General features: G+C 37.1%; 1 protein-coding gene across 1 annotated transcript in view; it reads right to left on the bottom strand.

Annotated features, from left to right (window-relative positions):
• Positions 1–9,053: 9,053 nt before the first annotated feature.
• The window catches only part of SLC17A6 (solute carrier family 17 member 6), a 40,502-nt gene continuing 22,770 nt past the window's right edge, over positions 9,054–26,785 (bottom strand). Inside the window, exons 5-12 of the mRNA XM_066251140.1 lie at positions 25,644–25,731; positions 25,035–25,121; positions 21,272–21,414; positions 16,771–16,920; positions 13,040–13,172; positions 12,536–12,646; positions 11,938–12,065; positions 9,054–11,075 (exon numbers count right to left, since the gene is read on the bottom strand). Coding sequence (XP_066107237.1) covers positions 10,740–11,075; positions 11,938–12,065; positions 12,536–12,646; positions 13,040–13,172; positions 16,771–16,920; positions 21,272–21,414; positions 25,035–25,121; positions 25,644–25,731 — 1,176 coding nt within the window. The 3' untranslated portion in view covers positions 9,054–10,739. The remainder of the gene's footprint in view (positions 11,076–11,937; positions 12,066–12,535; positions 12,647–13,039; positions 13,173–16,770; positions 16,921–21,271; positions 21,415–25,034; positions 25,122–25,643; positions 25,732–26,785) is intronic.

The following is a 26,785-nucleotide window of genomic DNA, read 5'->3' as shown; positions in this document are numbered from 1 at the left end:
AATTGTGATAAATCACATGTAAAAGTGCTCTGAAAACTCTGAAATGCTATACTTATAAAAGGAATGATTATGAATAGATATTTGATAAGCAGAATTTGCTCCCCAAGTGAAAGAATTTCTCTTTTATTTGCTCCGATGACATTCTATACCTACTTTTGTTTATATCCATATTTCCTGAACACCATAAGTTTCTCAAGAGCAGGGACCATGCCTAATTTATTTTTAAAAAATTTTATAACAATTTTTAAAACATTAATTTTTTTTTAATTTTTATTTATTTATTTACTTACTTTCTGAAGCTGGAAACAGGGAGGCAGTCAGACAGACTCCTGCATGCGCCCGACCGGGATCTACCCGGCACACCCACCAGGGGGTGATGCTCTGCCCATCCGGGGGCGTCGCTCTGTTGTGACCAGAGCCACTCTAGCGCCTGGGGCAGAGGCCATGGAGCCATCCCCAGCGCCTGGGCCATCTTTTGCTCCAATGGAGCCTCGACTGTGGGAGGGAAAGAGAGAGACAGAGAGGAAGGAGAGGGGGAGGGATGGAGAAGCAGATGGGCACCTCTCCTGTGTGCCCTGGCAGGGAATTGAACCCGGGACTTCCGCATGCCAGGCCAACGCTCTACCACTGAGCCAACCGGCCAGGGCCAAAACTTACTCATTTTAGAGAAGAGAAATAAAGAGTGAGAGGGGGAGGAGCAGGAAGCATCAACTCCCATATGTTCCTTGACCAGGCAAACCCAGGGTTTCAAACCAGCAACCTTAGTGCTCCAAATCAATGTATTATCCACTGTGCCACCACAGGTCAGGCCTAATTTATTTTTGTATCTTCATACTATAGCTAATAGGCCTGCACATAGTTTAATAGATGTTGAATGAAGTAATGATGGGCAAATATTTAGCTCTTAAAAATATGTTTTAGTATGCTAGATTTAAGCTTAGCTGATTAGCATGTTTATATAATAAATAAATCCCACTCATTCTATATGCACACCCACTAATATTTAGGTGATGTTAACACTGAAATACTTAAGGAGTTCTTTCTACCTTGGGATCTTGGCAAATACCATTTCCTTTTTCTGAAACTCTCTTCCTGTAATGCTCTGCATGGTGAGGGTAACTCTCACTCACCTTTGTGGTCTCACATTACGCATCACATTCCTAAGGAAATTTTCCTCAACCCAAAGACCAGGTCAAGTTCCCCACTTGAAATTCTCACAGCACCTGTTTCAATGCATTTGACCCAACTGTAACAGATGTTTCTGTTCATTTCTTTATTGTCACCCCCCTCCGCAATATTCAGAGTTCTATGAAGGCAGAATCCATTTTGTCTCCGCCCCACACTGTATTCTTAGTACCTGCCACATAAAACATTCTCAATAAATACTTGTTGCTTCACAAACTCTCTAATTTACTAAATGAAAGAGTGGTTCTTAATTATCTCAAAAGCACTGTTGTAAATCCCAAGAAGTAACTTCACATTACGCCTCTGCTGCTAACTAGTTGGGCAGACTTTATCTTCCCTTTTTCATCTAGAAAATGCAAGGTATTTAGCTTGTATTTCCATCCTTTTCAATGCCAGGACTCTATAACAGATTCTGTTGGATGAGAAAAAGTTGAGTGTGACCTGCTATTAAAACTTAGACTCATGTTTTTCATACATAAGTATTTCAACTCATTGCATGGTGTTTAGTTAATAAAGGATTCCATGAAATCCTCAAGTCCAAAGTTCTATAAGAATGTGTAAGGTGTTCCCTGTGGGTCAGGAATAAAGGAACATCACAGAAAGAAGTCCACCAGGATGAGGGGAGCCTTCAATTTTGTCCATCCTGTCCATGCTTTTGAGATGGGTGGCTAATTTTTTTAAAAGGTTATAGGAATATAGGCAGAAAGCAAATACTTTGTCTTATATTTGGTGGAATACTGAGAACAATTATAATACTTCTTCAAGTTGATTTGAGTAACTCAGCTATTTTTCAGCAAGAATAATGTCAGAAAATTTTAGAGCTTCAGTGTTGAGAGAGAGGATCAAGGCTAACCAATCCCTTTATTTTCCAGATGCAGAAGCTGAAACCCAAAGAGACGACATGACTTGCCTTAGAATATATAAAAGGCACTGGCAGATTTAGGGCTTGAACCCACATAATTCTGCTTTTTCTGCTATTCCATTGCAGCTGGAATGGAGAGAGTTAATAGTCCTTTAGACTAATGACAACATACTAACTCTGACCCCGTGTTCATGAACAGAGACACGTCCCCAACCCCCTCTTCTTTAAAATTTTAGAGAAATAGTTCAATAGACTCTGATAAGATATGTCACAAAGACAGCTATCATCTGTGACATTTATTCTCATGCCGACTTTTGTTGGCTTTGTGCAGAAAGAACTTCATTTGGATTCATAAACCTGTTCACGAATGTGAAAAATATCTACATTTACCTTGACTTTATAAAATAAAAACATTCTCCCAAGTGGTTGCATTAAATTATATAGCTTCTAAAAACTGTCAAATATTCTCGAAGATCATGACAATATCTTCATTGGCAGCCCAAATATTAAAAAAAAAAAAAAAGGGTTGGAGAGAAATAAGATGTGTTCACTGGGGAAAATATTTTATCTAATTTGCTTGTTTTTGTAGTTTATGATACAGAAAAGTACCATGAAAATATATTAAAAAGCTATATATAAATTCCTAGAATATACCAGTATTGATATTTTCTCATATTTGCTTCACATAATTTTAAAATTAAAAAAATGATCATTTTGAAATTTCTTTTATGCTTTTTTGAAGCTTTATGCTTCTTTCCTCTCTAAATGCGAGCGCTATGAATACCTATGGTTGTATCCCACCAATCTCTGTCTTTATTCTCTTACTACACTGTATATAGTATTTTATATTTTTATAAAAATATGTATTTTACATATAGCATTTTGTAGTGTCTATTCTTTTGTGCCACAAGAAATTAATACCACAATTGAAAAAATAACTTAGGTAACCAAACTGAGTAATTTTTGATAAGACTATACATATCTCAAGATAGTTTTTGAAACTGCCCATTGTGATGTACCTGACATTGATGTTATAATTGAAAAGTTAATACCTTATATTCACTTAGCATTATGGGAAAGGGGAAGTCATATTTGTTAAACTCTTACTAATGTGTAGGGTGCTGAGCTAACCACTTGATATCTTATTTTGTTTCATTGTAAAACCAGCCACCAATTTGACATTAGTGTCATAAAATATTATAGATGAAAGAAACTGAGCCTCAGAGAAGTTAACTTAGCAAAGTCACACAGCTACTTAGAGACAGTGATGAGGAGTGCACGATCTAGAGCCAGACAGCCTGTATTCACATTCTAAATTTACTCCATTAGCTGTAGGACTTTGAATAAGGTACTTCACTTCCCACAGAGCCTAAGTGCCCCCATTTATACGATGGACTTAACAACAGTACCTAACACAAGGGGTTGTTTTGAAGATTGATACTAATATAAATACAAATATATAACTCCTTTCATAACCCTACTTGAACGATTCTTATTATTATTGAATCCCTCATTCACTTCCTCTTTTAAAATAAAATCAAAGGTAAACAACAACTAAACAAACAATGAAAAGCAGAAACTAAATAAAACAGAGGATTGGAGACAAAAACAGCAATGGAGCTAAAAAGTTCATCTTGAAAGCTTCTTGAGGAGACAAAGGAGACATCGGGGACTGTGTCCTCTCCTACCTAATTATTGACAGTGCTGTAATGCACCAGGACAGCATGCTTCAAATTCATAGAAATGCAAGGATCTTTATTTACTGCATATTGAGCAAAGTAATAAAACAGGTCCTCAAATGTGATTTAACAAAACTAGAGAGGTTTCTTCATTTTGCTTGGTCTTGATGAAAGCTGCAGTGAGTCTCATTCGATTAAAGCTGCTGAATTTGGTTAGCGGACAAAGTAGTATCTCCAGATTATGTAACATGTAGGTGCCAGGCTTTATTTGATGAGACAGAGAGGGGGAAAGCATAGAAAAGCTTGAGCATTCTAAGCAACTGAATAGTGTAGATCAACCTATATAAAGAAAGTATTCTTGACAGCAGCTGAATGAAAATTCAAGTTTGAGGTCTTGCATGAGAATGGAGAGAAAAGAAAAAAAATAAGTTCACCCTGATAATTGTTAACACTATAATAAATATGAAATCTCGGTAGCCACAGTTTTTTGTGAAAGCCGAGGGAGGCAGCATATAAATAAAGAGGGAAAGTGGACAAAGAGCCTGATCAGGTGGTGGTGCAGTGGATAGAGCGTCGGAATGGGACGCAGAGGACCCAGGTTCAAAACCCTGAGGTTGCCAGCTTGAGCGCGGACTCATCTGGTTTGAGCAAGGCTCACCAGCTTGAGCCCAAGGTTGTTGGCTTGAGCAAAGGGTCACTCGGTCTGCTGAAGGCCCCCCCCACCCAGTCAAGGCAGGTATGAGAAATCAATCAATCAACTAAGGTGCCACAACAAAGAATTGATGCTTCTCATCTCTCTCCCTTTCTGTCTGTCCCTATCTGTCCCATCGTCTCTCTCTCTCTCTCTCTCTCTCTCACACACACACACACACACACACACACACACACACACACACTGGACAAAGAAAATGTATATAGGTCATTCGAAACTCGGAGGAAACAGAAACAGAAAGCAGTTTGAAGAACTGACTGGATGGAAAATGTGCTTCAGAAGTTCAGTCCATCATCTCCCCTCCTGTAGATTCAGGCCCTGGAGAAAGTTGATGCTGATCTTCCCCAAAGCCTAGACTCTAAACTCCCTGCCACATGTGGATGTCTGAGGTTGAGGAAAGCTTTGTCACCTAAAACTAAATAAATAAATACTTGGGGAGCATCTCACAGCAGCCCACCTTTAGGAGTTTGGGGAATTAAGGAGAATCCTTTTTCAGGAAGGTTAACAATGGCCCCATGTCCATCTGTGTGGCCTGACTGGGCAGCTAGGCATGCTGCAACATCTCAGAAACGGGGCTGGAGGTTATGGTCCATGATAGTAGAAACTGGATGTGTTTTCTCAACACTATGTGCCCATGGATTTATGCCATATTATTGAGTGAATACATGAATTAGCAAATGAAACCCAGAAAAGCCAATAGCCAGTAGTACTCTCTGTAGACAAACACAATAGTAGACTATAGATAGTAACTTAATATCAGTCATCATTATAAGTGTTCAAGGTGTATACATGTGACTTTGAGTTTCCCTGAAAGATCCACCCATACAGAAGGAGAAAGAGAAAAGGGAGCAAATAAGAAATGTTCATAAGTAAGGTATTGGATAAATAAATATAGCTCCTGGTATATAATAGAATATTAGATGACAGCACTCTGTTACTCAAATAGGAGAAGTAGGTTGCAATAACAGATCAAGTAGGATTTCAAATTTGCAAATTTCAAAGTATATGTACATTTTCTATATATGTGTTTTTATAGAAACCATTCTAGAACTCTTTCAACAATGGTCATGTCTTCATATCAAATTATGATTACCGGTTTTATTCTTTTCAATGATGTTCTTTACCAAATATAGGTCCCCTCTTGTCCTGTACTACCTTTATAATCAGAAGAGTAATAAAGTGATTTAAAAGTGAAAATAAATTACTCTCTTGCTGTGGCCAGATAGTCGTTTTCTTGTAACAACCCCTCCTGGGAAATCTTTAGGAAGCAATTTACACTTTAATCCAGTCCCCTTATTTGGAAAATACTAACATTAATATGTGGCCTTTCAATTTTACAAAACAGATGTGTGAATGAAATGGGGTAATGCATGGAAAAGCATTTTGCAAGTTGCAAAATACTAGAAACATATAATGAACAAATGGGGGTGGGCACCGGGAAGAAGGGGGAAATGTGGTAAAGGGGAGGAAAAGACAGAGAAGGGACGATGACTTTGCACCATTGAGAACAGAGAAAATGAGTATAGCCAATGGTAATATTATGAGAAATCATTAGAGAAATTTCCTCATAGAAATTATGTTTGTGTATGGAATTAGGGAAATTATATGGTGTTAAATTCATAACATTTCATTTTTGCTGTCAAGTTATGCAAAGATGGTATATGAGCCTCCTTAGGCTTGGTCTCTGGCCATTATTTCTTTTATTTTTCAATTTTTTTACTTACTGATTGATTTTAGTGAGAGAGGAAAGGAGAGAGAGAAAGGAACATCAATCTGTTCCTGTATGTGCCCTGACAGGAGATCAAATCACCAACCTCTGTGCTTCAGGATGAAGCTCCTAACCAACTGAGCTATCCAGCCAGGGCTCTGTTATTTCTTTCTTTCTTTCTTTTTTTTTTTTCTGAAGCTGGAAACGGGGAGAGACAGTCAGACAGACTCCCGCATGCGCCCGACCGGGATCCACCCGGCATGCCCACCATGGGGCGACACTCTGCCCACCAGGGGGCGATGCTCTGCCCATCCTGGGCGTCGCCATGTTGTGACCAGAGCCACTCTAGCGCCTGGGGCGGAGGCCACAGAGCCATCCCCAGCGCCCGGGCCATCCTTGCTCCAATGGAGCCTCGGCTGCGGGAGGGGAAGAGAGAGACAGAGAGGAAGGAGAGGGGGAGGGGTGGAGAAGCAGATGGGCGCTTCTCCTGTGTGCCCTGGCCGGGAATCGAACCTGGGACTTCTGCACACCAGGCTGACGCTCTACCACTGAGCCAACCAGCCAGGGCCTCTGTTATTTCTTTATGCAGAGGAATGCAGAAAGAGAAAATACACCCTCTCACCTCACCCAGAGCTCATCTCCCTCCTGCCCGCCCGCCACACACACACTTAGGATATGTGAGTGGTTGAGTGGTGGGTATGGGGAGGTAGGTGGTTGAAGCAATGAATAGTTTTTAAGGCCCTGGCTGGTTGGCTCAGTGTAGAGCGTCGGCCTGGCGTGCTGGAGTCCCGGGTTCGATTCCCGACCAGGGCACACAGGAGAAGCACCCATCTGCTTCTCCACTCTTCCCCCTTTCCTTTCTCTCTGTCTCTCTCTTTCCCTCCTGCAGCCAAGGCTCCATTGGAGCAAAGTTGGCCCGGGTGCTGAGGATGGCTCTGTGGCATCTGTCTCAGGCGCTAGAATGGCTCTGGTTGCAATAGAGCAACGTCCCAGATGGGCAGAGCATCGCCCCCTGGTGGGAGTGCTGGGTGGATCCCGGTCGGGTGCATGCAGCAGTCTGACTGCCCCCCCCCCGTTTCCAACTTCAGAAAAATACTAAATAAATAAATAAATAAATAGTTCTTAACTAATTCCTTAAATAAAGACCTGGTGTTGCCTGACCAGGCGGTGGTGCAATGGATAGAGCATTGGAGTGGATGCGAAAGACCCAGGTTTGAGACCCCAAGGCCACCAGTTTGAGCGCGGGCTCATCTGGTTTGAGCAAAAACTCACCAGTGTGGACCCAAGGTCACTGGCTCAAGCAAGGGGTTACTCAGTCTGCTGTAGCCCCACGGTCAAGGCACATATGAGAAAGCAATCAATGAACAACTAAGGCGTCGCAACGAAAAACTGATGATTGATGCTTCTCATCTCTCTCTGTTCCTGTCTATCTAACCCTCTCTCTGACTCTCTCTGTCTCTGTAAATAAATAAATAAATAAATAAAGACCTGGTGTAAAAGGAAAATAAAAATAAAAATACGGCTTATCATAACAATTTCTTTCCATATCCATAGCATCCTCTGTGTCCTCTTGTTTTGTTGTTTTTTGTTTTGTTTTGTTTTTTAGAAAGAGAGAGAAAGAGGGGGGAGGAATGGGAAGCATCAACTTGCAGTAGTTGCTTCCCATATGTGCCTTGACCAGGCAAGCCCAGAGTATTGAACCAGTGACCTCAGCATTCCAGGTCAATGCTTTATCCACTGCGCCATCACAGGTCAGGCCTCTGTGTCCTCTTGATTAAGTCAGTTGCTCTATTGGCCTTCAGTGTCCTCACTTGTTAAATAAGAGGTATCAACTAAATCATCTCATACACCCCTATGAGCAGTAAAGTTCTGAGTTCTCCGATTCCAAAGCTATTTGGTTATAATCTCCCCTTTTTCCATATCGATAAAGTAAGAAATCTGAGCTAAGTAGTCACCTTTTCAGCTTCAGTTTCTTCATTTGTAATCTGGAATTAAAAGATTTTCTACTTTGGACAGTCATCATGGAGTTACATGAATGCTCTGCTGAAAATGATTGGGTCAGTGCCCAGGACAAAGTATGTGTGCAATCAACATTAGGTATTATCGTCCCTGGCCGGTTGGCTCAGTGGTAGAGTGTCGGCCTGGCATGCAGAGGTCCCGGGTTTGATTCCCGGCCAGGGCACACAGGAGAAGCGCCCATCTGCTTCTCCACCCCTCCCCCTCTCCTTCCTCTCTGTCTCTCTCTTCCCCTCCCACAGCCGAGGCTCCATTGGAGCAAAGATAACCCGGGTACGGGGGATGGCTCCTTGGCCTCTGCCCCAGGCGCTGGAGTGGCTCTGGTCTCAACAGAGTGATGCCCGGGAGGGGCAGAGCGTCGCCCCCTGGTGGGCATGCCAGGTGGATCCCGGTCGGGCGCATGCGGGAGTCTATCTGACTGTCTCTCCTCTCTCCCAGTTTCCAGCTTCAGAAAAAAAAAAAAAAAAAAAAATTAGGTATTATCATTGACCTGACAAGTTTTGAGTTCTTTCCTACTTTTTTTTTTTTTTTGGTTAGCAGAAGGTGTGGAAGATGGTCATTGAAAGCTAGAGTTGACTCACAGACCTATTTCTTAATATAAAACTCTGTCCAGAATCATATCTCAAAAAATCTAAAAAATGCCATGTTTTTCCATTAAATCTCAAGTGGCTTAAAAAAATGTTATTTTTGAGGCTAGATTTGGCTTCCTTGGATCATATACAAGCTAATTTCACATTAAAGCTATAATTTAAATAAAATATACCCAAATTAATGTATTTTTTTACAAAAGGATAAATAGAGCATTTTATTAACACTTTTTTTTTGCAGCAACAAAATGATAGTCCACATCTTTCATTCAACACAACAGAATCTATAATCACATTACATCACTTTGAGACACAAAGCAAAAGATATTTTTATTTTCTTGAAGTCAAGGATGGTTTGCATTTTTGAAACAAATTTTATGTTTTATATTTGCAGTAGCAGGGCCTCCAGTCACTAGCACAATACAATGAACAGATCAAATATCCAGAATAGACAATTAAATACACCAATAATATTCTGAGTTGAACTGGGAAATGCATCATTATCATTTTAGAATGTTAAAAAGAGGTCTGATGTTAATTTTTTTTTAAAAAAGAAATCATTCCAACCCCCCCCCAAAAAAGCTACCACAAGCAAAATAAAGATAATATACAGACAGGAAACTGTATGCATTACACTCATTGCTTTGTACACAAATGTTGCAATTCCTGTTGAGTTGCCTTAAGAAGTGACAAGCAAAATGCCTCTGCCCCATCTAAAATTCTATGACTCTATGAAAGTAGAAATTGCAGCCCCCTAACCCAACATTAGGTGTATGCTATTTTTGTATGTGTGTGAAGACTGTTCTTATGTTTCTGTGTATGGATATGTATAAGATATACAGGTATATATAGATACAATTTTAATATAATTTACTGTCCTACATAAGACAAATATATTTTAAATGGGATTTTAAATAATAAAATTATCTACTTACAATCTCTCTATTAAATTTATCTTTTTATATTATATATAGCTCTGTGGCACAAGTTTTATATAATATTTAATTATTAAGGAAGAAGAATATCTAAATTATTTTCTATTTCTTTTGTTGTTAATATTGCATTTTCAGGGCTCTGTTTCCATAGTAAGGTTCTTATTAGATTCTTTATGGTGTGTGCATCTCTTTTTTTTTTCTAATGCAAGTTACAACCTGTACAAAGTTGTAATAAAAAATACATTGAAGTCTTTTAAATATTTTTTTGCAAAAATCAAGTGATATGCTACATGAAAAGTCAGATTTATTAAAATGTGAAGTGTTTATACTGTTAGGTAAGTGAATGGAAGAACATGAAGCATACCCCTCATTTTAAAGGTTCTCCTTCACAGATATGTAAGTGCCCAAGCACGTCATACAAAACACTGCAAGCCATTCCTCTGATAACCAACAAAATATTCCACATTCTGCAATAACAATAATTATTCAATACACCTTGCTAGTTGCCAGCCCACAATATTCTTCTCTAATTGAGAGATATCCCAACTTCATGATTTACACTCCCTAAATGTTGTCAACATCTGATGCCGCCAACATGACATTACGTTGTTTTTTTTTTAAACAGGACTTCTGCATGAGATTTTGCAATACAGTGTAACAAATATATAAGTGCATTTACATGATCAAGTAGCTTTGGCTTCCTAATCTTTGTAGGATGAAATGTGCCAACTGTTTTAGTTGTGCTTTATTATATGGTGATGAGTTTTAGCTCAGATGATTCCAAGGAATAACTACATGAATCTACAGTTTTTGATCGGTCAGCCTTTACCTCACAAATGTAAGAATAAATGAGCCGAATGGAAATAATGGAATTTCACAACTTCTACAGATTGCACTTGATGGTAACTTCATGAGTTTGTTTTGATTTCATTTTTGTAGCAAGACTTGCCTGGTTGATATGTTTACACGTTTACACCATATTATTTTTAAAATTTTTGTGCAATCACAATTAAGTTAATCACAAACACTAAAAATAAATCCAGCAATTAGCTTTGTTATGAGTACTCATCTCGGTCCTTATAGGTATATGAGTCTTGTCCTTCTTCTTGTACAAATTCCTCTTTCTTTTCCCAACCATTGGGCCAACCTCCATTGGCCTGTGTTGTGGCACCATAAGACTTGGTGGTACCATAATTTATATAATTTTGCGTAATGTCCCCAGTTTCTTCATCAAGTTCATCTTCATGGATAAACCCACATTTTTCTTCACTTGTTTCCTCAGGGTCTGCCCAGGGTTGCTTCTCTCCTGAGGCAAATATTGCATAAAATATAACTCCGCCATAATGGACGAGGGCAGCGATCAGGAAGACATACTGCCACTCCTCACGTGACTGCAGTGACAAAAGTGGCACTGTGAGAATAAGCTCCCCACGTTGGAAACATCTTCTCTAAATGCTCTACCATTGAATTTTTCATAAATGCTAGCTTCTGGGGAAAATACCCCTTTTGATTGTATAAATATTTTGATTATACAAATCCTGTGACAGAAATGTTCTATAATGCTGTAACTTTCAGTTTTTAAAAAAAATTTAAACCTAATATTCTGAAATAAAACTCCAAATATATCTGTGGTCTACTAATTTTTTTTAATATTGATAATTGATTTACTTACTTTTCTTCCACTCCTTTTCTCTGTCTCTCTCTCTTTCTCTCTCTGTCTCCCTTCCTCCCTCCCTCCTTCCCTCCCTCCCTCCCTCCTTCCCCCCTTCCTTCCTTCCTTCCTTCCTTCCTTCCTTCCTTCCTTCCTTCCTTTCTTCCTTTTTTCCTTCCTTTCTTCTTTCTTTCATTCTAGTAAACCATAATTTTGAAGCTCTACATAGAAGAACTAATAGTTCAAAATTATACCCTTTCACTGATAATGGCAGGGAAGTCTGAACTGAGGTTTATAAATAAAGCTCAGAAGATTTATGCATGCTTATTCTAATAAGCTAGGAGCAAAAGGTTTTATTTCTTCTTAACTACATCAGGGATATCAGAAATTTTAAAAGGTGTTGAGAAGCATGTTGCTTATTGGTTAGGAAAGAGGGCTCACTCAGTTCTTATAGAGATGTTTCTTCTGGGCCTCAATCAGTTCTCTTACTCAGAGTGTGGTGAGCGGACCAGAAAGGAAATGTCAAAGAGATTATATCAACCCTTTCCCCAACCACAGGAGAGAATCTTCTATAACCGAACATCTATTTTGTTTCATCTTACCTTATTCTTCGTCATTGCACCAACAATAATAGGGCAGACCATTCCTGACAATGTGCCAACACCATTTGAAATGCCCATTAAGATACTGGCATATCTTGGAGCAATATCCAAGTGGTTAACATTGAAACCTGAAATGCACACATAAGCATTGACTCAGAGACTCCCAAACCTCTTAGAAGCAAGTGCCTATAGAGTATATCATACTCACTACTCTTCTTAAAAATGCTAGGTACACAGCAGGTGCTTAATAACTACTTTTGACAACTTAGCTCAGGGATATAATGAAAATAAAATGAGGTATAATTTCTTATCTTATACTTAGTATGTAATGTCCACTCCACAGAGGGAAAGAGGCATGTTCTCTTAATCAAATAAATAAATAAGAGTAAGCTGGGAGAAAATGAATAGTAAATAATGATTTACTAATGTTTTATTATTTTATAATTTAATTTTTGAGAAAATATGTTGAGTAAACTTTCTCAACAGTCAAAATATTTAAAAAAGAAAGTAGAGTATATTCAGATAACTAGATAGATTATCTTATTATCACCAGCCAAAATCAGATGTCACAAGTACAAATTTTAAAAATGTATATTACCAGATATAGCAAATCCGCTGAATCCCACTGCAAGGACCAAGAATGAAATAGCTACCCCTCTCGTGTGAGAGTAGCCGACAACCAGCAGCAGGGTTGCCTCCATGCCAAAACCTTCAGAATCAAACATATGAAAACACTTCAGAAATTTGTGTAAATAATACCAATGAGCCAAAACTGCTAAAAATTCCCTAGCAAACCACTTCTGACAGTCAATCTTAAAAATAGTAATAATTTGTACACAAAGATACTGAAACCATCCTGTGTTTTAATAAAAGCACCAAAAACAACCTTAAGTTTCCATGGTGGGAAGGGTCAAGTTAGTTATGCAGTTATTTAAAATTAGAAGTTATAAAAATCTAAAGTAAGATGAGAAAATGATAATAAATGAGCAACGAAGAGACAGATTTAACTACATAGCTGATATGTATAGAAAAAGTTACTTATGTAGAGCAGAACTTTGTGAAAAAAATATGTATGTTCTCTAAACATAACTTATGTACTTACCGCCACAATTCATAATCTTTCTTACAGTAGTAGTCGAAAGAATTTGCTTGCTCCTTAGAAAGTCTGCGATCTGCCCTCCAATAGGCACAATAATTGTCATTACTAAGTGTGGCACAGCGGACAGCATGCCAACCTGATGAAAACCAAGAGGGAAGAAATATATGTGACCATAACTAATGTGAACAATTTAATGGTCCTGGTTTTCTGAACCCATCGTGAGCTCTTCATGGACAAAGGCAGAAAGAATACTGCCTCCAAATGACCGCTTATTCATTTCTAGAATGAGTAGTAAGTAACTTCCATAGAATAAACGAGAAAAGTTAAGAAATTTTACTTTGATCCTTTTTATGTTCTAAAAGAGAGTACTTTTTTTCCTGAGCTATGAGTCAGGAAATTTTGAGTTTATGAATAAACTATCCTGAATCTTATCACAGAGTGATGCATACTTATGTGCCCACTTTATATTCTTAAGTATGTTTGGAAAAATTTATCGTTAGTGGGGGAGGTGGCAGGGGAAAAGAGAGAGACAGAGATAGAAACAGAGCCAGAGGGAGGAGAAATACATTTGACAAAACCCCAAAGAGGCTGCATTTTAAATTTATTTTTATTTCATAACAAGGCTAACAATCTTTATTACACTTTAAATATATATCTTTTATGAGATTTATATTCAGTTTCTATAAATTAAGAGACCAGAAGATATAGGTCAATTCTTCAATTTTAGAGACTTTTATGTCAAATTTGGTCATGTTGATGTGCAGGGAATATAGTTTCTATGCAATCTAAAATCTAGCACTTCGGGCCCTGGCCGGTGGCTCAGTGATAGAACGTCGGCCTGGCGTGCAGGAGTCCCGGGTTCAATTCCCGGCCAGGGCACACAGGGGAGGCGCCCATCTGCTTCTCTATCCCTCCCCCTCTCCTTCCTCTCTGTCTCTCTCTTCCCCTCCCACAGTCAAGGCTCCATTGGAGCAAGGTTGGCCTGGGCGCTGGGGATGGCTCTGTGGCCTCTGCCTCAGGTGCTAGAATGGCTCTGGGTGCAACAGAGCAACGCCCCAGATGGGCAGAGCATCGCCCCCTGGTGGGCATGCTGAGTGGATCTTGGTCGGGCGCATGCGGGAGTCTGTCTGACTGCCTCCCCATTTCCAACTTCAGAAAAATACAAAAAAAAAATCTAGCACTTTGGTATCAGTTCAACACACATTTTTTTTTTGACCAATAATTATGGGCAAGGCATTGTTCTCTAGGCATCGCAAAAGCAAAAATGCATTTTAATTGTGTATTATCACATACATGGATCTAGTAAAATTTAAACACAAACACATAAGGAGGTTTTTATTTTTTACTAAATATAATTTGAATAACAGTTTCTAGCTAATTATAATTGCTGGAGGAGTCTATTATTTGATGGAAATATGTCTTTCAAATTACATTATTGAAGGTTTGAGACCAATATTGTGGTTTATTTTACTATGGTGTATAGTACAGTGTTACAATCATGAACTTGGGTTGTTTTATGCTTTAATGGTGAATTGAGATAGAGAATGACTAAAATAGGTTAAATTTCTAAGCAATTTAATCCTCTATTTCACTTTAGAAGGAAGTGTTTTATATTATTATAGTTTATTGTAGAGCTTGGTTTCTGAACTATAGCAGCCTAGATTCAAAGCCCATGATCTATTTTGTCCATCAACTCATTTAAATGTTTTTCAGGTAAGTCAAGAGAATTTTTTTACCAGTATCATCAAAACCCTTAAGCCAATCTGTGTGTGTTGAATTTATCCACAAGTCTAGTTAAAAATGTAATATGTTAATCAAATCAACCCATCTGATTATAATAGTTAGTTTTGATAAAATATAATTGCTTTCACTATAGCATTTTCAATTAATTGGAGCTCCAGGGCCAGAATGACCATATAGTTTCACTAACTTCAGTTGGTTCCTTCACTCTCCCCCATGAGACCTGACTTTATTAATAGCCTCTCAGTGTCACATTTGTCCTAGATTGTGAAAATGGACTCACACCTCCAGCAGCCTTTGTTGAGAAGCGTAACACCTCTCAGAGCTCCCAAAGGCTACCCTGCAATGTTTGATCAGCTCCAGAGAGAAGAGCCTTGTCTAAAGCAGCCATTCTTCTCAGCAATGGAGGAAACAGTTTCCTTAGAAACAGGGATTATAAAAGAGCTCTCAGAATAGCTACTCCTAAACTCAGGTTTCCTTCAGTTTCAGGCTTCAGATAGCCTTTCAAGTGGAGACATTATATGAATAGCGAGCCCAGCTGGACTTATGTAATGACATGAAGAGAAATGGCAAGTCCATTGCCAGCACAGACAAGTGACATTCAGGACTCAAAAAAAAAAAAAAAAAAAGAAAGAAAAAAAAAAAAGGCTTAACACAGAGATGGCATTCAACAAATACTTGCTAAATTCTTAAATTAATATGAGGTTTACCTGAATTTAAATGGCATAAAGAGCAAAGAAACATCAAAAGACCTGGGCTTACACTGGATTCTGTCATTTATTACCAACTTGGCTTCAGGCAATTTCAATACCATCCCTTGTTTCTGTTTCTACAATACATCAGTTCAAGAGCAATGGTGATAGTTAACCCCTTGTTCAACCACACAAGGTTGTCCATGAATAGGAAAGGACCTTGTAAATTTTAAACCTTTATATAAAGTAAAATTATTATGTTTACTTTATTCTTATAGAAAATCTGAAAATAATTATATCTTTGTGGCTATGAAAACATGTCTTTAGTGTTTAGCATACTGTGCTGTAACTGGTAACATTTTTTTTTTTTTTGTCAACACCACCAAGCTATGACCTCTTGAGGACAGCAACCATGTTCTTATTTCTGAATCTAACCCAAAAGTTCACAAATCATGTTCAACAAATGCTTGTCAAATGAGTACACCGCATAAACAATATACAAGAATGTTTTCAGATATTTTTTGTTCTTCTCAAATCTTTTAGCCAGACAGATTTCTGAGAACAGTGAAGAAGAGTTAGATTGGTCATTACAGTTCCATCCTAATAAAATACTTTTGCATGCACTGGTACATTGTCTCTGATGTGACATGCAAAAAAAGTTATGTTTGATTGCAGAGAGAAGCTTCCTGTTCCAACTGAAACACCAACTATGGAGCAGAGACTAGGTCAGTATTTTCTGTATTCCCTGCAACAAAGAGCAGTTCCTTCCTTCCTTCCTTCCTTCCTTCCTTCCTTCCTTCCTTCCTTCCTTCCTTCCTTCCTCCCTCCCTCCCTCCCTCCCTCCCTCCCTCCCTTCCTTCTTTCTTTTAGATTTTATTTATTGATTTTCAGAGAGAGGGGAGGGAGGGAGAGAGAGGAAGAGAGAGAGAGAAATAGAGAGAGAAAGTGAGAGAGAGAGAGAGAGAAAGGGGAGAGAAGCGGGAAGCATCAACTCATAGTTGTTCCTTCTTGTATGTACCTTGCCCGAGCAAGCCCAGGGTTTACAAACCAGCGACCTCAGCATTACAGGTCAACACTTATACACTGCATCACCACAGGTCAGGCATCAAAGAGCAGTTTCTAGCAGACATTTGAAGGCATTAGACGAACACCTTACTTACTCTTTTTTCCCCAGAGGTTATTTGTAGATTGAATAAATAAATAACTCATGAAATTTAGAAGATAAAGTCTTGGCAAAGGAAATTAATATTCACTTAAATACAAAAAATATACACTAGTTAAATAAAGATCATTTTTACGTACCTTGCTGATCTCAAAGCCAAAGACTTCCTCAAAATATGCGGGCTGACTAATAAGCAATAAATAAAAAGTCCAGCTCCTGCAGAAGTTTGCGACGATTATTGCATAGACTGGCATAGATGTGAAAAATTTCCTCCATGGAGTCTTGAATTTCTAAAATCCCAAAAAGAGAGCCGTTCTGACCATTTAAAATATTTTCTAACGTACATGGGAATGATAGGTGCTTTGTATGTTCACGACGGGTATGTTAGGGTATGAGTGAGAGGTAGGCAGGAAGTGGTGAATCATTCACTGTAACAGTCCACTTCATCTTAGCTGCATGAATAATCATTGTGGGGGGGGGGTTATCAGCCACTTATTCTGATTAAATTATTTCAGTATTGGGAATACACAAAATTCCAAATTTATATAGAACTAATTCCAAAAACATAGATCTCAGTTTCCAAGAATTGTTTTTAGTTAGGTTTTTTTTTTCTTTTTTAACAGTGATAGAACATGCTTCAGCTAAATTTCATGGCCAAATCAATGATCTTGTTGGCATCCAACATATTTTATCTAGTATATTGAAAATTCAATGTCCTTAAAAAAATAACAATAAGAAAAATTAAGAGTCTAACTGCAATGATACTGCTACCTTATCTTGATTACCAACGAATGTCAGTATAAATTCTGTGTCACTGGAGTGTAAGGCTCTATAAAACTCACATGGTATACATCTGGTTAAAGCATTTGGTGACTCTGCACACCATGGGCATAATTACAGTCATGTGTTGCATTACAACGTTTTGGTCAATGGTGCACCATATATATTATGGTAGTCTTATAAGATTGTAATGGAGCAAAAATTCCTATTGTCGAGGGATGCTGTAGCTATCCCAATGTCATAGCTCAACACATTAGTCATATGTTTGCACTGATGCTGGTGTAAACAAACCTATTGCACTGCCAGACATATAAAAGCACAGCACATACAATTACAGTAGTAGGTTATGTCATCTAAGTTTGTGTAAGTGCACTCTACAGTGTTCGCACAGTGACTATATCATCCAATGTCAAGACATTCAAACTTAACAACCTAAATATGGTTGGCTTTTCTTATGACACCCATTAAAAATTACACTCAGTATACTTAAAGACCCTGTACATGCCCAAATATAAAACAAGTATCTTTCTCCCAAACTAATTTTTATTTGACTTAAACGTCTCTCATGTTTCCAAACACTTTTTCAATTACTTCATTGGAAGAAACAATAGCCTAAAATAATTTTGTTTAATGCTAGCTTGAGATCCTTGACCTGACCAAGTTAGTAAGAGAGGAGGCACTCATTTGTTGGATATAAAAATGAAAGCAACAAATGAACAAACAACACAAAGAAACATATACCAAAACCCATAGACACAGACAATAGTATGGTGGGCATGGTGGTTACCAGAAGGAAGGAGGTGGGGGGGGGGATAGTGAAGGGTACAGGGAGTAGAGAGCATGGTGGCAAAACAAGACTTGACTTTGGGTGGTAAACAATGCTATATACAGATGATGTATTATAGAAATACAGTCTTGAAACCTATATAATTTTCTTAATCAATGTCGCCCCAATAAATTTAATACAAATAAAAAGTGTTAAAAGAGGAAGCAAACTTTTTGTTACACAGATTTAATAATTATTTTTGGATATAGAGCTTCATCATTGCTATTATTGATTATGATTCTACTTGATCCTTTTAAATATCACTTTAAAAGTAATATTATAGAAAATTATACTGTGGTGATCACAAATATATATAAATAAAAAAGAAACGATACAAAAGCCTGTCTTACTAATATATGAGTTCTATGGTTTTGAATAAAAATTTCAGGTGACAGTATCATAGGTGGGTTCAAAAAGTACAGGAGTTTTGTTTTTTTTTTCCTTTAATTTAGTATGTTCTGGAGAAATGGTGCCAGATGAATATACTTATTCACTGATAATAAAAATGGTTTAATAAGGAACATCTGCATTATGAGTTTCTGTTTAAGAAATAACTTTAAAATATTATTAGAAGGAAATCACTTTTTCCTGCTGGACTTGTATTTCTTTTATTTACAACAGGATTATCACCACTAAAAACTCTATTCTTCAGGTTGCGAAACACTTTATCAAATATGAGAGAAAAGTGTCTAATTTTATACCTTAAAAATTATTGGGCACTGCAGGAGGCTTTATGTATTCTGATAACACTCAACAGACTAAATTGGCTGTTTGCTTTACAAGTGTATTTAGTTTATATAAATTCAGCAAGTACAAGTATATTTAGTTTATATAAATTCAGTAAGTACAAGTGTATTTAGTTTATATAAATTCAGCTAGCTGTTTGCTTATGGTTTTGTGCATTATTCTATATGTATCTTATAATTGATTAATTTTTTTTTAAAAAAAAGAGAAATTTAATACATATAGTCAGATGCAATATGTGTGATCTTTAGTTGGATCCAAACTTAAAACATATAGCTACAAAAGACATATAAATATAGACCAGGTATTAGAATTTGAACTGGATATTAGAAGTTTGACTACCGAGGTATGAAATAATGTTAGGGAATTATTTTTTGTGTGTGTTAATTATGGTGACCGCATTTAGCTCATGAAGGAGAATATTCTTATTTTCCTAGCAATACATATGAGATATTTGTGGGTCAACATTTAGCTTATCTAATTCACTTTTAAATTATTTAGCAAAAAAATATATAGTGAAATAAGTCAGGCAAGATATTAACAACTGTTGGATCTATGTAGTGGATATATGGATGTTTCTGTTACTGTTTTTTGTATAATAAATTTATTCACAATGGGAAAGTTCAAAATAAGAAATGAGTTCTATTCCCACCTGATGTAATTTTGAAAAATTTACTTTGAAGCTAAATGAAAGTATAAAATATCAAGACATAAAATATTATGTTTAGAAAAGCAGTAAGGTATAGAATATGGGGATTTTGAGGTTATCTATGCTTTTTATCTACCCACTGGCTGTTCCTTTTGGGGTCATTTTAGAAATTGGTTTTTATTTTGACAATATTTTAGATTGTTTTAAAATTTTTATGCCTGATCTAGACACACAGCATCTGAATAACTATAAAGAAGCACATTTAACTAACGAAGATATAGGCTGATCGGGTTGTTCTTGGCTAGATACTCAGTTAAATTTTGAACTCACCTAAGATCAGCCTATATTTAGCTTCTGCTCACAGCCACCATGGTTGGTGGGCACCAGAGCACACTGCCAACACCCCCCCACACACATCACCATTTGTCTTTTGAATAATCACCATTGGAAAGAAATGATGGATCCATTTACAGAAGGAAACAGGAAGGGCAAAGTCTAATGCCAGTCTATTCAGCTCATGGGAAAACTATAATCTGAGGATTATTTTTAAGTACTGGAATTTAACTGCTAAATGATATCTAATATGGAATTTTTCTGACTCATTAAAGGTCAAGAGACATATCCTCAGCAACAAAGGGTGACAGACCTTGTTGCCTAGGATGTAATGTCAGAGACAGGCTTCTCTAATAAATGAGGTTAGAGGAGCAAAACTGGAACAAAATACATTTAGAATGTGGAGAGGAGCCTTTTTAAAGAAAAAAAAAGAAACAAATTTATAAGGGGCATTGCTTCCCTAGCCAGTGAGTGCTACCTTCCAACTCTTAGCATAAGGAAATTAAATTACTGATTAAGTGCTGAATTACTGACTCTAACTAAATAGATTACTTTTGTTTACCAGTTTTTTACAGTATTATATGGCAATTTGCTACTTACTATTTATGATATATTAATGTCATATGGACTAAAATATTTGCATTATTGACACAGAAATGCATTTCATTCTCTATAAGTTGATTCTATCCAAGCAATCAAATCAGAATCAGAAAAAAATGGTTTTGCTACATTATCTTTATAATACTTGATTTTCACAATAATAATCCTGAAAACGATAACATTTTATCAATAAAAGAATTATATTATATTAAGAATATTTTTCACATCAGTTATCTGTCATTGGCATTCTACTGCTGTAGTATTTACTAAACCACATCTAATATAAATACACCCGAATAAAACCTACATTTAGACTATTTGGTGAACAAAAAAAACAACAACAACCTTTTCCATGACTGTATTTGGTGATTTGGTATTTTCTACAATCTAAAATTAACTATTGGATGAAATTGTTTAAATTATGGACAGTATTAAACTGTTTTTAAAAATACTGACTTAGGTTTACAGTCATGGCTGTACCACAGGGCAGATTCAAAGATGCTGAACAAAGAAAAAGAAAAAAGTACCGATGGAAGAAGTAGCAATAATTCCTAAGTAAGGCAAGGAATATAGATGAAGTAATAAAAACTATCATGATTGAAACCAAGTTAGTTTTGTCGAATAGAAACTTATAGACTAATTTTGGTTGGTTGAAGGGAGATGAGATGGAGAATAAGAATAGAAATATACACCATAATAAAATTCTTACTTCCATTGCACCTAAAAGATTTGCACTCTCTCCAATGCTTTCTTCTATGTACCTACGTTCTTCATCTGTAATAGTAGGATGCTTTGCAGGACTCTCATAAGACACCAAAAGCCAAAACATGTACCAGATCATCCCAAAGCTTCCTGCAAGCAAGAGTTCAAAAGGGGAAGTCAAAGAAACCCATTAAAAATACTCCTATTCAACAGTCATTTGCTGGAATATGACTACAAAAATCTTGTGACAAATACATTCTATAAAATGTGAATTCGAGTTTGTTTCTACAACTGACTTTAGCCATCTTTTCTTGTTTTTTGCCAGCAAACTTCAATCTTACTGAAGTCTGGTCCTGTATTCCTCCCTTTGTCTCTGTAAATATGCTGACACACAAGAAACTCACAATAAATAATTTTGAATGGTGTGGTTTGGAACACATTCATACATCCCACAAATATTTAATGAGCAGTTACTTTTCCGGACACTCTGTTAAGTGAGAGAAATATGAACAAGACAAAATTCCTGTCCTCAAAGAATTGTATGGCCCTGGCTGACTGGTTCAGGGGCAGAGCATCAGCTTGGCATATGGAAGTCCTGGGTTCAAATCCCAGTCAGGGCACATAGGAAAAGCGACCATCTGCTTCTCCACCCCTCCCCATCCCTCTTCTCTCTCTCTCTCTCTCTCTCTCTCTCTCTCTCTCTCTCTCTCTCTCTCTCTCCTAAAGCCATGACTCAAATGGGTTCCAGCAATTTGACCCCAGTCACTGAGAATAGCTCATGGCCTGCCTCAGGCACTAAAATAGCTCAGTTGCTGATGTGCAGAGTATTGCCCAGTATGGGGCTTGCTGGGTGTGTGTATCCCAGTGGTGTTGGGGGTGGGGGTGAGGGCATGCGGGAGTCTGTGTCTACCTCCCCACCTCTCACTGAATAAAAAAAAAATTTACAAGGAGTTAATCCTTTTGTTATTAGTCTGTCTTGAATATATAAGAGTGGTCTACATTTCCAGAGAAAATAAATGCTCATTTACCTCTCCTGATAGCACTTCCAGATCTAGTCAACAGACTATTAAGTAAAATCTAGGAAATTATTTTAGCTTGAGTGGCTATTGTACATTTAAAAAATGGGCTTCTATAATTATGTAGTAACATCTTCCACTTTAAGAGGCTGTATCCATATTTTCTCCAGTCCATGCTACTGTCTAGTGATCATTTTGGAGGCAGATGAATGTTATAAATTTCAGTACAATAAACTGCTTGCCAGTTCTCTTCATCCCCTTCTTTATTTAGCACTCTCTCCAGTAAAATGTGCCCTTATTGTGCAATATAAATCGTGAAGCATTAATTAGAGAAATTACCGTATTTCCCCATGTATAAGATGCACCTTTTGTCAAAAAATTTGAGGTCTAAAAACTGGGTGCGTCTTACACAGTGGTTGTAGATTCTTCTTATTTGCATTTCCTGGGGGTTTTTTTGCACTTGTCTTTGCGCTCATTGTTGAAGACAGTGATTCGTCATCAGATACAGATGAGGACAGCTAATGGATAGGAGTTTTGACAGTGGTGAGGAGTTGTATAAATTTTATGATAAATAAAACTTGAGTTCAATAATTTTATGTAATACATGTTTTTTTTTTTTTCAAATTTCGGGCCCCCAAATTAAGGCGTGTCTCATACATGGGCGCATCTTAGACATGGGGGAATATGGTATTTCAAGTGATTTATTGTTCTTTCTCAGTAGCTGGTCATTTCCTTTTTCCTCATACTGTCCTTTCTCCCTTGGGTGACAATCTAAAGGTCCCTGATCGCCCCAATACTTATTTATTTTTTTTGCTTGCCCAGTCTCTAAGAAGGATTCCATAATGCCATAGTTTCTGATGTGCCATGCTCCTTTTAATTACTGAACATGACAGCACACACAATTCTGGAACAGACAGTGGGAATTCGGTATAGGGTACTGACTATGGACTATGGGTCTCCCAGATTCAAATCCTGACTATGTCCTTTATTAGTATGAAGCCTGATCAGGAACTGAATCTCTCTAAATCTCCACTATAAAATGAGATTTTTAATCTTACTTTTCATGAGATTGTGGCAAAGAAAAGTTAAAGGAGATGATGCATAAAGCAACCAGCACAGTGGAGGGCTCAAAATAAGAACTCGATAAATGAGAGCTCTTGTGATTCAGAAATAATTATCATTACCACTCTCTTTATGCATCTAAAGTGCCAGATACACAGATAATTGCTTTTTTACAGGGCGGAGTAAAAGTCAGTTTACAGATGTGAGTATACAGAATACAGTTAATTCTTATATTTTTATTTATTAGTTATTGTATTATTTTCCATACTAACAACTGTAGACTTACTTACACCCCACCCTGTATGCATTATCTTTTTAAACTTTAGTCACTATAGAGGTCTTATTCTACTAAGTTTTAAAATATCGATATTAAATGTGTGGCTCAAATACCCAACTTTTCTTACATATAGCAAGTAAGCAAGTACCATCATACAATACTTTCAGATTTTCTAATATTTAAACTTCATACCATTCAATGATAAACATAAAATAAGTTATAACTTGATATAATGAGATTGGTTTTCATAAATGCTTTGTGGAAATTAGTACCCTTACTTTAAAGCTGTATCATGCCTTCACTTAAGTAATGGACCAAGGCACAAATCAGAGGATTTAAATGAATAGCCTTTTCAACTTGTGCTAAGTACCCTATAAATAAATGCTTGAAACTTTTTTGAATTATGAACTCTTGAAAATCTAATGAAAGATATGGATTAAAAATCTGCTGAAAAGTCCTCCCCAGAAGAAAAGAATGTATAAATGTATGTATGGCTTACAATTTAGAGCATTCATAAATCCACACTGTCTAGGACTTTTGAGCCAGAATAAGAGCCCCTCTTATAAAGTATATTTAATGACATTCTACAAACATAAGGATTTGCTCTGATGAGAACATTTCAAAGTGGAAATGGATCGTGGCAAATTTGGAAGCAGCCAGATAACTGTTCTGCTCGACCGCATAACTTCATTAATCTTTCAGATTCTCATGTCCGTGTGCAAAGATGGTATTAATCAGTGACGATATCAGCTGGAATTCAGCTCTCTTATATTTTCCCTTTCCTGGCTATTAAAAGGTGTCTTTTAGAGACTTTGGGGGTACTTTCAAGTGGTAAGCTTTCAGCTTCTAGATAGAAAATAAACAGAAAGGGAGTTTGAGCTTTGGGTTTCCTGTCCTGTTTTATTTCCGTTTGGGGACTTACTCTCCTTTAATTCAGAGGAAAGGAGTATGAAAATTCAAGTGACTGCTAATATTTCATCGCAAATTGAATTGTTCTGTTAGCATTACTATCATCATGCTGCTTTCTAACCCGACTCAGCCTTGAGGCGGCACGAACAGGGAAGTAATCAAGAAAACTGAAGCAAAGATGAGAAGTGGGTGCCTAGCTCTTTCCTTTTAATCAGCTTTGAGTCAAGAGCTAACATTAATTTTTTAATTCAAAACCAAGGCCATCCTGTATCATACATCCCCAAGTTCCCATCAGCGATGTGGTTGCTTTTTTTAAAACAATAAATAACAATGTACAGAAAACCATAGAGTCAGAACATTTTCCCTGATCTCCTCAAGATGTAAGAAAAGGATTCTTAGTGAGGAACAAAATAAGTAAGTAAACACAGAAGTATATTTAGTGATCTATCTCACTATTTTAACTTATATGCATTTCTTTTAACTCTGCTTTATAGAAAATAACATACCATAGACATAGAATACTGAAGACCAGCCAGTGTACTGAACAAGAATGCCAGCTAAAGGCATTGCAATCACAGCTCCAGCATAGGAGCCTAAAGTAGAAAGAAAAATGGGAGAAAAATAAGTGAAATCAATAAAAATTCTTGACTTTATCTCATGTCCCTTGGTTTGCTCACACAAACACACATATGCACACTTGGGGGCATATACATTCACACCCACACATCTCCAAACACATATATACTCCTACAAATGTAGCCAGGAATACAAGACTACACAAGCAGATATAACTTACCCAGGACACAACAAAAATTTCAAAATAATAAGACTAAAATTAAAATTAAATTTAAAAGACAAAATAAAAATCATTTATAAATATATTTGAAAACCTAGATGAAGTGGATGAACTAGAAAAAATACAAAGCACAAGAAGAAATAGAAGATTAAAGGAGACCAATAAGAATCAAAGAAATTGAAGTGGCCATCGAAAACCTTGCCTCATGTTCTCTTTCTCTTTCTCCCCAAATGGTTTTACAGGTGACCTCTATCAGTTTTCAACTCTTATTGTTACTAAAGTTTCACCCACCAGAACTAAATTGGAACACAGTACTTACCACAAAAGGATGTAGTTGCCAATCTACTCCTCTCTAGCGGAGGGGCCCATTTGCTCCATATTCCATGACAAGCTGGGTAGGTGACACCCTGTGAAGGGGGAAGATGTAGATCAGCCATTCAGGATCCAGGGTCATTGGAAATAAGCACATCCCTTCTCTGATGCTGTTTCCTTACAATGGGCACAAGGAAAAGCTACTATTCATGGGACTCGCTGATTCCCTGACATTCTGCTTTAAAGCTTTCCACCCAGACCAAGTAAGACATGGCATCTTTTTAGTGACCTGTTCAAATTCTCCCCACCCTTCAAGTCTTATTTCTACCTCAGTGTTCTTCTGATCAAGGCAAAATAAAAGATTCTATGTTACTCAGTTCATTTTCAATTCTGAACACTTTGAGAAATTTGGAAGACTTTATTTTGAAGCATTAAACTCAGTGATTCCCAAATATAAGGAATGCATACAAAGGAAGGTAAAGCTTAGATCCTTAAGGCTCACACTTCCTGAAAGCAGTGTCTAGAACTTAGACCCTTAAAATACAGCTGCCCCTCTATAGCCATAAGTCCAGCATCTGCAGATGCAACCAATCTCAAATCAAAACTATCAGGGGGGAAAAATGTTTTCTTTTTTGCTGACATGTACTATGTAGTTGGACATACCATGGTTTGTCTTATTATTGATATTTTCTAAATAATATAGTATAACAACTATTCACTGATCATTTACATTGTATTAGGTATAATAATTAACCTGAAGATTGTATAAGTACATAGGAGGATGTACATACATTATTTGCAAACATTATACCAGTTAGATAAGGGATTTGTGTGTGTGTGGATTTTCGTATCCAAAGGGAGCTCCTAGAACCCATATCTCTCGACTCCCAGTAAATGACTGTACCCTTTTTTCTGTTACTTTGATCCTATCAATTTTTCCTTCTTTTTGCAGTAAGGAAGTTGTTTTCAGTGTCTTAATATCTTATCTGATTTATCTTTTCCACTATACTCCTTGAAAATAGAAGAGGTAACAGGCAGGCCAGTCTCAATGTTTTAAAGGCTATTTTTTCAAAGGCAGTAGGCTGATGGAGCAAAAGTCAGTCTCTAGATTAGATACCCAAATAATATATTCAATGAAATACATTAGTG

Source organism: Saccopteryx bilineata, chromosome 1 (assembly GCF_036850765.1).
Source record: "Saccopteryx bilineata isolate mSacBil1 chromosome 1, mSacBil1_pri_phased_curated, whole genome shotgun sequence".
Classification (NCBI taxonomy): Eukaryota; Metazoa; Chordata; class Mammalia; order Chiroptera; family Emballonuridae; genus Saccopteryx; species Saccopteryx bilineata.
The sequence above is the reverse complement of the archived record's forward strand: the minus strand, read 5'-3'. Positions and strand labels throughout refer to the sequence as shown.